The sequence below is a fragment of the Dipteris shenzhenensis genome, chromosome 10 (genome assembly GCF_047967505.1).
Source record: "Dipteris shenzhenensis isolate YYH24624 ecotype China chromosome 10, Dip_SZ_1.0, whole genome shotgun sequence".
Taxonomy (NCBI): domain Eukaryota; kingdom Viridiplantae; phylum Streptophyta; class Polypodiopsida; order Gleicheniales; family Dipteridaceae; genus Dipteris; species Dipteris shenzhenensis.
In genome coordinates, this window is record NC_141605.1 from 57790666 (window position 1) to 57804839 (window position 14174).

Genomic DNA, 14174 nt, shown 5'->3' on the forward strand with positions numbered 1-14174 from the left:
TTCGACGCTGCATCATACAACTAAAGTTAGTCATAAGCATCATCCTTTCAGTGCTAGAGGGAATGTAGGAATACTAGCATTTGCCTTACCTCAGATCATATACGTGAGTAGCCATCATTGTCCACCCGCATACATGCCATACATGGTCGAAATGTATCTAGCTATTTTGTAAATCTCCACCACTAGTGTGGCGCATGTGGTTCACCAGATCTACCCTCGAAGCAGGCCCTGTTGTTGACGTCTTGAAGGTAAAGCATCTGCTTTCATCATCGATCACTTGACCGAGGAAGAGGCTCCCATGGAAAAATATGTAAGCACATCTTTGCTTCAGCTTCAAGAGTCTAGACTCCATGCCTTCATCACTTTCAGCATGAGCACCACATACCATATGCTTGAACTTGAGCTAAGTTGTCCATTTGTCTACGCATTATGTTGCTTCTAAGAATGCAAAGAAAACACATTTGCATGTAGTTGCCATTGGGTTGGCCCTGTTGGACAAGAGTCTCCAACTCCTCAAGCATTGCCATCAACTCATTGTTCGTAAGGGAGACGCCCGGGTTGCGGATGAGGGCACTTGACACTATTTTTTTTGTGACTACCATTTGTAGGTGTCTGGGACCTACTGCACTAAAGTCCTTCACCATCTCTTCGACCGTGCACCTAAGGTCTTTTACATGGGCTCTACACGTACCTCTTTGCACCTTGTGATTATGCATGCCCATGTGGAAAAAGAGTCTTGTCATTTTGGGCCCCGCTATCACATAGTATGCTTTACACAATGTGCCCCAAGAAAGCAAAGAATTCAAACCTCTACATTAAATTTTAAGTGTTAACGATTTTATATTTTATTCATTGAATCATTAAATTGGTCTTCGCCTACCATGCTGAAACATAAATACATTGAACCATATGCGAAAGAATCAAAGAATTTGCAAATGGTAAGGAAAAAGCATCAACTACTTGAGCTAACAAAAGTAGCGCACAAGAGATAGTGGTGGTCTACACACCTCATAAGCTAACACTTGGATGGAGCACCTGCAAAAAAAACAACGAAAGAAAAATTCATCAAACCATATATGAATTAGTGTTAAGCATACGTGCAATGAATCATCTGCACAAAATAATTTGCCAAAAAAACAACGAAAGAAAAAAAGAAAAATCCATCGAACCATATATGCATTAGTCTAAAGCATATGTGCAATGAATCATATGCACAAAATAATTTGCCAATGTCATGACACATGTTCAATGATATATATGCATATATTCATCTCTCTCTCTCTCTCTCTCTCTCTCTCTCTCTCTCTCTCTCTCTCTCTCTCCCCACAAATCGAAGAAATTTCCTACAATTATTGTTATTTAAGTACGATAGAGTGAGAAATAAAACATATCAAAAGGGAAAAAATTTTCAGTTTGCAATCTCTCTTAGCAAACCAATCTTTGTGCATCCATCCGCATCATCCCCCCCGCCCCCCCCCCACACACACATGCACAAACGTGTGTGTCTATGTATTTGTGTGCATACTTGTGCGTGCGCGTGCATGTGTGTGTGTGTGTGTGTGTGTGTGTGTGTGTGTTTGGCTATCAGTGATGATGCATAATACAAATCCTCCTCCCCCAAAAAATAGTTTCTCCATTTAGTCTAAATAAAATTTGAGTAAATAAATTTAGAAAATGTGTGTCTATGTGTTTGTGTGCACGCATGTGTGTGTGTGTGTGTGTGTTTGGCCATTAGTGATGATCCATAATACAAATCCCCCCCCCAAAAAAAAGTTTCTCCATGTGGTCTAGATTTGTTTCTCTTCCTAAAGGATAGTACTTTGAATGGAAATTTATCACACAAAGTTAGATAGATAGCTTCTATGATGGTTGCGAGCATTAAATTGGCCTTCGCCCACCATGCTGGTAACAACACCCTTTGGCCCCTTTATGTTTGATTGCTACTTATTTGAGAAGATACTATGTGAATTGTGGAATGAGCTAGTTATAAATGTTTGTACTTATTGTAGGCTCTATTTGGGATTTCCCTTTTCAATACGTGTCTATAATCTTGTGCTATCCACACTTTTTTTAAAGTTGTGGCATCATATAATAGTAGCGAATGTCAATGTATGATGCCTTAGAATTATTATATTAAATTTATAATCTTACAAAGATATTTAAAACATAATTATGTTAAATTATTATGTTAAAAACATATTAAAATTATGACACCTTAGAATTATTATATTAAATTTACTATCTTAAAAAGATATTTAAAATATTATTATGTTAAATTATTATCAAATTATTATGTTAAAAACATATTAAAATGTATGACACCTTAGAAAAGTATTAAATTATGATCTTTAAAATGCCTTTAAAAATAGCATTCAAAAGCGTATTAATATTAACCTACCTCCATGCACGATGAATCAAGCTAAAATATGTAAAAATGACTACTCAAAAGTTGTTAAATTATTATCGCATTAAAAATATGGTCATATTAAATTATTATGTTAGAAACATCTTAAATCTCTCTCTCTCTCTCTCTCTCTCTCTCTCTCTCTCTCTCTCTCTCTCTCTCTCTCTCTCTCTCTCTCTCTCTCTCTCTCCACGTTCAAGACATTTTCTTGAAAGTTTGTAATAATACACTATCTCTCCCACAAACAAAACAAACTCTCTCTTTGTGTGTGTGTGTGTGTGTGAGTGAGTGAGTTCTTCCTCTAAATCATTACATTTGTCACAGACCGATGGAAAGATAAAGAAATGATATACCCTCCTTGACCTCTTATTAAACCTTAGAATTATTATCTTTAAAATATATTAAAAATATTAAAATGTATGACACCTAAGAATTATAGATATTATTATGTCAAATTATTATTATCGAATTGTTTTGTTAAAAGCATATTTAAAAATCGTATCTTGAAAACATAATAAATCTCTCTCTTATATTAAATTTATTATCTTAAAAACATATTAATAATATTATTATGTTAAATGATTATCGAACTATTATGATCATAACACCATAATAAAAGCATTATATTTTAAAACATAATCTCTCTCTCTCTCTCTCTCTCTCTCTCTCTCTCTCTCTCTACATTGAAAACATATTAAAAGTAATGTTTATTTTAAAAAGTGCCTTATGCATATTAAAAGTCTCTCTCTCTCTCTCTCCATATTGAAAATATTAAAAACATATTAAAAACGCATTAAAAATTATTACATATTAAAATTCTCTCTCTCTCTCTCTCTCTCTCCCATATGCTTCATTTCAAAAAGGAGCAAGTGTAAGAAATGAATGACTTTTGTCATTCATAAGGCCTGCCCAAAATGTAAAACAAAGAAAGCAATGAATGGAGAGAGAGACGGAATGACAATAAAACAAGGGGCCCTATGTCCTAAATGCTCACTGCCAAACTCGTCTTAAAGCCATTAGTGCACTTAACTTCCCCACTTGTTGACAACCAATCAAAGCATCACACCTATTTTAGAAGCAAATTAATACTAACAAGGTGAATGATATTTAATCATTCATAAGGCCTGCTCAAGATCAAAAAGGCAAACAAAAAGGAAATGGTGTGGAGGAAGACTACAGGAGAGAAAGGGGGGAGAGAGAGAGAGAGAGAGAGAGAGAGAGAGAGAGAGAGAGTCAACCACTTTAAAGTCTACATTCAAGTCCAATGAAGAAGAGTCTACATATTGTCCAATAGCAAAAATATACTTCCAAAAATTCCAAAAATGCCTAATTTTTGCTTTGCCAAATTTGAAGCGTTGCTAAGGCTACCCTGAGGGCAGGCCAAAAAAGGAAATGACAAATACTTATTTGGAGTCGGATGGATTGAGATGGAGGGAGCCTAAAGGATTGCGAATGGAAGGAGTTCAATGGTGTCGGCATCTGGGCAGAGTGGAGACATCTGGACGGCGTTAGCATCTGGACGAAGTGCCAGGTTGTCAAACGAGGAGGAGAGGCATCATCATCATCGCATGCATTGCCAGTGTCATCATCGCATCGCTTTGCTAGACGGGACGGGGCTCTGACGCTGCCAGAGGTGGGAAGGGGCTCTGACGTTGCCAACGTGATCACCAGACGGAGTCAAAAGCGTAGAAAGGGGAAGTCGAGCCGCTGGCATTTTTGATAGGGGTGGCAAGAATGCATGTGGTGGGAGACCTCAGAGAGCTTTGGAGAGGGAGACCATTCAATGCAGCCCAGGGATGGCAGTGGGCACATTGAATGCTCAAGATCCACTCCAAGATCACCATGTGGCGCACAAATCTTCTGGTTGCTCTTTGAACTACACAATGTCTCTCCTCCACGTGTTCACTGTGTTGCACTACCATGGCCATGTGGCACTCTACGTTGCCCACTACCCACTGGCCCATCAACTACTTGATCGCCACATGCCATTTTTCTCTCCTCTCTCTGAACCTCCCTTAACCTATCCCGAACCTCCTCGTCTCTGCGAGCCTCCCCTAACCTCTCTTGAACCTCCCCAGCCTCCATATCCCTGCCATGTCATCATGTCTGGGATAAGTCCCCTCCAAGAATAGAATAGAAATAGAAGAATAGGCCCCTCAGCAATAGAGAAGCTCCTATTAATTAATTTCTTTATGGGGGGAGCGAGATGGGTGGATTAAGCTAAGCACAATGCCACATTAATATGGATATCGATTAACCTAAGCGCTATGCCACATTATCCATTAAAGAAATCGTAGGCGAAAGCTTCGTGAAGATCTAGAAGCTTCTTAATAGCCGCGCTCAGTTGAATATATGAAGGAGGGAGGAAGGGAGCCGATAGGGGCAGTGAGAGTTGAGAGAGGGGGAGGTAGAAAGGAAAGGGCTAGCGAGTGGAGGGAACAGAGCTGAGCAAGGGAGTGGAGCGAGAGGGGGAGGGTTGAGCGTAGGGAGAGGGGGAGAGGAAGAGGGAGTGGAGGGAGAGGGAGAGGGAGAGGGGGAGGGGAGGATTGAGCACATGGAGAGGAGGGAGAGCGGAGGAGCAGAGAGGAGAGGAGCAGCCAAAGAAGCGATTAGGAGCAGAGCCAATAGGCGCCCCCAACGATAGAAAACACCCTTATTAATTAATTACTTGCAGAAGGTAGTGGCAGGTCTTCGATTAATAAGCTAAGGTTGGAGGGATAAATTTTACATTAGACCCGATTAAGCTAAGCAATGCTGGCCAAAATAATTGCTCAGAAATCGAGAAAGTTCTTAGAATGCGGGAAGTTTAGAAGGTCGAGAAGGTTTGCAATGCCGCCTTGAGAGAGTATATGAGGGGGAAGGAGTGGGGGGAAGTGGACTTGAGGAAGGGGGAGGCTGAGAGAGAGAGTTGAGGGAGAGGGTCAACTGAGTGGATGGGAGAGGCTGAGCGAGGTAGGGCGGAGGGAGGCTGAGAGATGGAGGGGAGGGAGGCTGAGCAAGGTAAGGCGAGGAGAGGTTGAGAGACGGCTAGTGTAAAGGTGAGGAAGGCAAGGTTGAGAGACACAAGGAAGGAGAGTCGGGGTGAGGAAGGAGGTAAGCGAGGGATAAATTTTGCTGAGTAAGGCGAGGTTGAGCGGTAGGGCGGGGAGGGAGGTTGAGCGAGAGGAAGGAGAGGCAGTGTGAGGAAGGAGTGTGAGGAAGGAGAGGCGAGATGAGAGTTTGGAAAGGGGAGAGGTAGGGTGGAGGAGAAGGAGAGGCAGTGTGAGGAAGGAGAGGCGAGATGAGAGTTTGGAAAGGGGAGAGGTAGGGTGGAGGAGAGGCGAAGAGTTGGCCACTGCGAGGGAGGACGAGAGATGCTGTGAGGTAGATGCTAAGGGAGGAGTGAATAGCTTAGGTTAATGAATAGGATAGTCCAGAGAGAGTGAATTCACATTAATGAACTTAATGAATCGAAAACCCTTCGGTTAATTGGGATGGTGGAATGCGGGACAAATTATTTAATTGGATTTTAAAAAATAAATAGATAAAGAAAGTGCCGTATATATTAATAAAAAAGGAGGGTGGTTAGCCCTAATAGACCAATTACAAAAGGTGGCTCAAAATGGGTGATAGCCCTAAGCCTACAGTACATGCAGTGCCTAGCCATCATTCCATGCAAGTGGGTCCTACTAACCATTGGGTCTTTTTTAATGAGTAGCCAGCTGAGGTCTCTGAGATTAGCTTTGGTTAGGGAAAGGAATCTTGACTCTCTCCACCCTGTCAAAGGGTTTTCACAGAAGACTATTTGATTGCAGGTATCCCAAAATGCCATGGATACCGCTGCTTGAAGGTACAGTCAGTAGGCTGCCAATGTGGAGGGGAGCCCGTGGGTGTCTCCAAGGTGGACTCATTGCCAACGCATGCCAAGGTAAAACCGCGCCATCACTCCCACTTTTCTCACTGCTCTCTCCACTTTTCTCCATGCTTCTTGGGTGATCTGACGGTTCCACATTAAGTGTCTCATGTTTTTTAGGGATTTGTTGCAGAGGGAACAGACTGGATTCACCGGTAGAATTTTTGCTAGCCGGGCCCTCAATGGCAGTCACTGGTGGAGGGTTTTCCAAAGGAGGAAACTAGCTTTGCCTACTTTGCACTGTTTCTAGACTGCTTGGAATCTTTTATTCCACCACTCTTGCGATCGCCTAAGTTTCCCTTTCCTGTTGAGGTATTGTGTGGACAAATTACCCATCATTCTCTTGTACATGATCTTGGCCGATATTTTCTTAAGGCTTATTTTTCCTGTTGCCCAGAATGCAATATTGTCGTCATTGGTCCTCTGCTTGTTTGATGGCCACGCCTTTGGGATTCTATCTATGACTGCCTGGAGCAGGTCTCTTTCTCCTTCCGTGAGTTTGTAGTTTTTGAGGAGGGCCTCCATCGGAATCCAATCTACGCTCTTGATCTTCTTCTTTCTCTTTTTATCATCAGTAGAAGATGGGTTACTAGAGTCCTTACCCTTACCTTTCTTTGATCCAGCTGAGAAAGCCGAATCTTCTCGAGTCCTCGTCTTTTGATGCATCTCTTCCTCCAGAAGCATTGCGTTGAAATCCTCAAAGTCGAGGGGCGGATTTCTATTCTGCGTATTCAGCACCGTAACAAGACCGTCGTACTTTGGTGGGAGAATCCGTATGCACCTTCGTGCTAGATTCTCGCTGGTGATGGTGATGCCAATCGCAGTCATCTGATCGCGCTGATCGCGCACTACAACATTGGCACGTTCTCTTGGAGGGTGATTGGCTTGATTTCTGCTGCCCACCATCTCAAGCCGAAGATCATTCAGGGCCTTGGCTTGGTCATTGACTCTTTTAGCAAGAGGGGTCGGAAGCTGTCAATGCCTACCAAAAGCGACAAGGATCTGCCAGAGGAATATGTGGTCTACCTTCAATCTAATCTCCCCTATCTTGCCATACTCTATTCTGATCTACTCACATCCCTCCCTAACTCCAGTACTATCCTCCATACCTTTCCAAAACTCCATGCTAACCCATATTCCTTGCCATGCATGTTTGCCCACACAGGTCCGCCACACCTTTAAGCCCTTCCTATGGAGACACCTTGCTTTCGGGAGATCATGAAGTGCGAACACTTCTTCATGAGGGCGGAAGGCAGTCGACCACGATATGCTTTCATCAAGGCTGCCATCTCCCCTTAATCCGCCCTGCCCTTTCTACTTGAGGAACTTTCTGCCTTCCTTCCACGTGGATAGCAGACCACAGCAATTAAATCTGAACCTATTATGTGGGCCAGGAAGGCAGAGAAGATCTTTGAGTACTAGGTCATGTAGGGTCACGCCTGTGCGTGGTGGTTATGGCCTTAGTCGAGGAAGAATTTAACAATTTCAATCCATGATGCTTTGTTGGCGATGAGACCAGACATCCATTTACAAATCAGCGCCAAGTTCTTAATTCCTATGTTTGGGAGACCGAAACATCCCTGGGCTTTTGGAGCTTTGAGGGCCTCCCACGAAACTGTGTGCATCTTCCTTTGGCCTTTCTCCTCCGCCCAAACAAAAGCTCTGAATAGCTTTTCAATTTCTGCCCATTGTGTCTTCTAAAGTTCTAGACGGATGCAATGCAGGTTGTAGCTGCCGCTAGGATATGCTGAACAACCAACAACCTCACATTCCAGCCCACAGCACGATACCATTCCACTTTCTAAGCTTTTCCTTGATTTTCTCTTTGAACTAATCAAACCTTTGTCTAAGGGTGATGCCTATTTCCAGGGGGGATCCAAGATATTTGATTATGACTCCATGATGAACCACTTGAATGTTTAGGTCCTTAGTCCAAGGAGGAGTCGGGCCGAAGCTATTTTTGATGTAGAAGGACTTGTTCAGGTTGCAAATAGACCTGGACACTAAGCATAACTTCGAAATGGTAAGCATTAGAGAGTTAACAGAGGCTTCTTCTTCTTGGGTGAAGGCCACCATGTCGTTGGCAAACATTTGGACATTTAACTGATTACCTGATGGGAGGCGAACTCCTTCAATCCTCCCAACATCTCGTTCCGCCAGCAACAGTTGAATTAGAGGGGCTGTCTCACATATCTGTTGAGGTCGAACCACCATTGATACAGAGGAGAGAGCTTGCACTTTGCGAACAAATCCTAAACCGAAACCCAATCTCAGCATTACCTCAGTTAGAAAGTCCCATCAAATGGAGTCATATGCTTTGTCGAAGTCGAACCCGAACATGAGCACCTTCTGATAAGAGGCCGAGGCTAGGACTAATTAATCGGTGTGTGGTTTTTGGCGCCAAAAAACATGAGTTTTGGCGGGAAAGGGGGTCGTCTTCCTCCCCAACGGTGTTTGCAGATCTCGTGTTTTCTGTAGCACAGCTTCCCCCTCCATAGCTTTCTTCTCCCCTCCTCCTTCGCCATCGCCATTGCCATCGCCATGGTTGGGCCTGCCTACGATTGCTTCTCCAACCCCCTCGGTGCTGTCCGCTTTGCCTTCGACAAGGCTTGCTCCGCCTATCCTTCCCCCCCCGCCGATTTTTGTCGCTCTGATTGGGGCGTCCAGGAGCTGTTCCGTAACGTGGTACTCGACACTGGATCTCTTCCGCAGGTTTGAGCTACTTCTCATGGAAAGTCTTGCTCGAAATCGCTCGTTCTCAAGGGAATTTGTGGAACTCAGGGGCAATGCATCTCTATGTCGCCTTCTTACCTGGTTTGAGCAGGTGCCAGAAATCAATTCGGTGCCATTGGATGCAATCCCGGTCAATTCCCTCGTTCGGTTTCGTGGAATGGTCGGTCTTTCATAATTTTTGGATCCTTCATTCACTTTTAACCGTTGCGTACCGTCGGTTTCACGTCTCTCCACTTCGTTTTTCTGATCTACCTGCGTGCTGAATTTTGCAGATTCAGGATATGTTTAACGTTGAGTACTACGTCGGCGCATTTAAGGTTAACGATCTCTCAATTCCTCCTGAGTTCTTGACTTTTCAACGCGATTGGTTGTCGGCTTTATTTCCAAGGGTAATCGCATCTGCACACCCGTCGTAGATCAGCCTGTTCCCTTCCTACTTGACACTCGGTTTTTCCGTCAGGATGGGGCTACATGGCGCACCAACAAGTACACAGACGCGGCAATCCTGCCTGTTTGTGCTGAAGCCGATATTCAAATTTGGGATAGGAGGCCTCTATATTGTGTTCCGGTAAACTTCTCCCGCTTCTGCATTGGCGCTGTATCGAGCGTAGATATAGTGCAGTGCCTTAGTCGTTGTAAGTAAGCTGCGAAGTTTACCGTATCCTGTCCATGATCAAATCCACGCTAATTTTCTCCTCGCTTGGCCCTGCAGGTTCCTGGAGAAAACTTGTGGGTGAAGGAAGTTTTTGCAACTCGTGGATTTCAGATTCCGCAGACTGGAATGCCCCTAGATGCGCGACAGATCGCGAAACGACATCGTGAGACTTGCTCATCCTTCGATAGTGAGGTGAGGCTGCAACGTAAAATGTCCCAAGTGTAGGAGGCTGGCAAGTCATATTGGTCCCCAACCGGGTTGCTTGTGAGCCTGGTAGCCGCTCCGTACGACCCAAATGAGGGCAACTACTGGTTTTGTTGGGAGGTCGATTATGTAAGCAACGGCAAAGATTTTCTTTATCTCCTTGCATTGATTTGGAACAGCTCCTTATGGCAGGAGATGGAAACAGATGACTCAGAACAGAGAGAATTAAAAGAAGGGAAGCGAGTGGTAAGATTCTCTGTCTGTAAATATGTCGGTTTAATGTGCAGCATATGTTCTAGAGAGGGTTTGCAATCTGCGTTCGAGTAAGCTCCTTCGCTGTATCATGAACCTCCTATCTTCAAGGATAAGTTAACGTGATACAAATGGTGGGTGTTTGAGCAGTGTAACGGTACAACTCCTTGTACAGATTCTAAGCCTCCAGTGGATACTTATGATCTCAACATGCCTCTTGGGGAGGATAAATTACTTCCTTGCCTTGTGAAGGTGTGCAGCTCTCCCTTTATTAGTTCTTGCGACTATTAGGGCATATTGTTCCCCTCTCACGAGCGTCGTTTCTTCAATTTGTTGTCTCCTTGGCGAGTGCGTATATGTATCCATGCGTCTGTGCCAGAGATGTTTGCTTCCATTGCCCACACTGCCATATGGCTGGCGAGAGAGAGAGAGAGGGAGAGAGAGGTTTGCTCCATTCACATCTCTGCTGAACTATGGGACAACCGATGATGTCGGAAAAGCTGTGGCGATGTCTTGTTAATGCTATATGGGATGGGATTCTTTGTTGGATAAACGATTAATTTGCTTGGGAAAGAGGGGATCCATTTTAAGTTATCCGCTAATACCTAGCTCTTTGCTCTTTGTCTGGCTGTAGTCCTATATAGAAAGCAAGTGAAACTGATCACCTCTGCAGGTGTACGATGGCTGTGACGTAGATCTGAAGCTGAATGACATTGTGGAATTCATTGGTGTCTTGACATTTGACCCGGACCTTTCCATACCTAGAGAAATGGGTTGTGAAAGCTTGGAGGATGATATCTCCGTCTATTTGCCTGCAAGTAAGGTGAGTACAAACCAAGTAATGGTGTGAAAGCTTACTGGTATCAGCTTGAGTTTGAATGGCTTCAACTTGCTCGGAAGTGCTTGCAACTCTTACGTTAAGATAAGTTGCTGTTGAGGAGCTAATTGTGGCATATTGCAGGTGCCTCGATTACATTGCATTTTTCACAGAAAGCTGTCTGGTCATAAACTTTTTTCAACAATGCCAGATTTTGAACCAGATTGGAGAATCTTTAACGTAAGCACTATCCTTACTAATTTCCATGATATTTTGAGAGATTTCCTAGACTGCTATGTAAAACCGAGGGTAAATTTCTCTTCTTTTAATTAAAGCGGACATTGAAATTAAAAAAACATAAACTTTAGTTCAGTGTTGACTTTGGCAATACAAATCCAGAATTTTTCTAGTTAGTTCAGCTAGACAAGTTCTTGCTAGTGTTAGCCCCCACGCATCACACAACAGTGCAATGGTACATGGGTCCCACAAGGAAAAAAGATGTAGGTGTGCGCGTGCTCGTGCCTGTGCGTTCAAGATCTTGGACTATCGGCCTAAATGTCCCCATATCACCATGTGGGGGAACGCGCCAGTGCCTCACCACACACACACATACACAAACACGCACACACATATATGAGGGCCTAGAACCAGGGATCGTAGGGCAGGGTGTTGTTTGATTGCGTAGTCTGTATGCAAGTACTCTACGAGTAATTTTAAATATGGCAAAAACAAAATACAGTCTAAGGTCTCACGAGTCACAATAGGGCTTGTAGAAAGGTTAACCTTGTTGCTATCATATAACTCAGCATGACGAGTTTCTCATGCTACTTTTTTCCTTTATCAGGCTTCAAGTCCAAGTTTTAAAGAGTTGAGGAGATCTTTATTGGAAGGATTAACAAAAGTCCTTGGAGGTGACGATCTAGCAGCAGAATATCTACTGCTCCACCTACTCTCTCAGGTTGCTCCTTGGGAGTATTCTTGAGTGCTCAAAGTTGTCCAGAAGCATGCTGAATTTTGTAAAGAAGTTAACTCGAGCTGTAATTAACAGGTGCATGCTCGCGTAGAGCCAATGGCAGTTGGCAAACTCTCTCTTAATCTAATTGATGGGTTTGGAAGAAAGGATGGCGCTGCATCGCTGCTGTCCACCACAGTAGCACAGACAATAGCTGCCCTTTTACCACGGTCACATTTTATGCCTCTATCTTTAGAGTATCTAAATGGAGCCCTAATTGCACCCCGAAAGAATTACATCAGCAATCGGTATGGATTCTAGATCCCAGCACTTGGTTCTGTTTGATGAAAACAGCTGAGGGTGTTATAGACTTACCCCTTACGTTTTTTTGTTCGACTCACGTCCGTCTTTATCTTGCAAGTGGCAAACTTGCTTCTGTGCTTTATCTGCCTGGTCTAATCCTACTTGGGTTTTGATCTTTTCTTGTCCTGCAATTTCGCAGTCTTATGACAGGAGCTTTACAACTGGCAGATGGCACACATTTGACTGTGGATGAAACTGTACTGAAAACTGGTCAGCTAATGGAAACAGGATTACAGAATGTGCATTTCCTCAAGAACTTGATTGAATGGCAAAAGGTTGGTGTAATTACGTATGTTCATTGAGATTCTAGCCCCATCATCATTGACATAATGAGTTGTGATTTTGGTTGACGCTTATCCACCGAATTGGTTTGATTTGAAGGTCGAATATGATTTTGAATATTACAAGATGGAAATGCCTACGGATGTGCCGGCGCTCGTCCTATCTACATCTAGATCAAGGTTGTTTCCAGCAGATGTTGTAGTCCCCTTACGACCTACGATGGACTCTTCACCAATGCTTCTAGATCAGCAAGCATTGCTGAATTGGCGGATCTATCTGAGTGTTGCCAGGGCAGGAGAGCATACCATAGAGCCATCTATGCAAAAGGTATACTAGGTTTCCTTTGGACTTACAGTTGCATATGCTAGAGATTTGCAGATCGCTTTGTTGTAGTGGCTGTACTACATTAAAGATTTTCAATATTGTAAGTTGATTTGGTCCTTTTGATTAGACTCTTGAGGAGCATCTTGTTAGAGCTAGGCAAGAGGACAGGTTACTTGGCCCCGATGTTTTTCACAGGTATGCAGTCGCATTGAATGAATGATAAGTAGACTCGATCTTTTTTAAAAAAATATGTCAAAATCTGTATGTAGATTTGATTGTATATTTGAGGAACCTTGTCTTGTACAGCTGAAAATTCCTAACCAGGTTTTGTGGCAGGTGGCTTACGCTGGCAAGGCTTTTGTCTATGAGTTTTGGAGAGTCCACTCTATCTTTGGATCGATGGGAAATGGTCAGGGAACTTGAAAAGAGGCGCTCTGAGAGGCATGCTTGATAAATTAAAATTGGGGCTCGCAAAGATTGTAAAAAGATTGATAAACTTGTAATAAAAATAAAAAATTTAAATTCAAGACACACCAAAATGGAGTCTAAGGCTGTTTACACACTTGGTCCACCTTGGGCATGCCCAAGGTTCATCGACGGGCAAGATTGCTTGCCCACGATGGAGATGCATTCAATGAATGTTGGGCAAAGTAGCATGTGACCACACCCACAGGAGCGGGTCATCAAGCCCCATTAGAATGGAGACTAAGTAGTTAGAAATTTATAAATTATTCGAGAATGTGCAAGATTGTGAAATTTAGAGTGTAAATTGAACACTCTAAAGGGTTTTGATTTTGAAAATTTCAAAATTAGTTTCCTAACCTTTGTAGTTTCAATGCTCTTGCAAACCCCCCTTTGTCCCTCCCTTCTTTGTGTGAGTCTCTCTCTCTCTCTCTCACACACACACACAAAACTAATGATAAGGTGTAAGAAAATCATAGTTGGTTCTTACAAACTTTGTTAAAATCCTTGACCTTGAGAGAGAATGTAATCAAAGACAAACAAGTACCAAATGGATGTACACATGCTTGCATTGTGGTAGGTCTAAACCAATGCAATGAAGTAGGTAATATAATGATCCGACGGAAAGTGGCTTATGAATGTCTTAGTGACTTGAAGTAATGATGATAAAAAAATTGCATCTACTCTAATTGATTATAGCCTTAAATTTCTTGAAATAATAGATAAACATCCTTGTATTTGTGAGCACATAGAGAGATGAGCTCTTGTAACTTAGAGAAAGATAGAAATGAGGGGATCAAGAAAGAGGAATAGGGTCTTAGATGATTACACCAA

The 14174-nt window shown here is 43.0% G+C and overlaps 1 protein-coding gene across 1 annotated transcript; it reads left to right on the plus strand.

The window, feature by feature from the left end:
- The first annotated feature begins 8691 nt into the window (after positions 1-8691).
- Positions 8692-13633, plus strand: ETG1 (E2F target protein 1 (ETG1)). Its single transcript, XM_087380535.1, has 15 exons — positions 8692-9008; positions 9121-9189; positions 9302-9346; positions 9490-9597; positions 9742-9876; positions 10081-10134; positions 10291-10392; positions 10814-10963; positions 11102-11197; positions 11802-11915; positions 12006-12217; positions 12412-12547; positions 12654-12881; positions 13006-13073; positions 13215-13633. Exons 1-15 carry the CDS (start codon positions 8838-8840, stop codon positions 13327-13329), a joined length of 1803 nt encoding a protein of 600 aa, XP_087236661.1. The 5' UTR covers positions 8692-8837; the 3' UTR covers positions 13330-13633.
- The last annotated feature ends 541 nt before the right edge of the window (positions 13634-14174 follow it).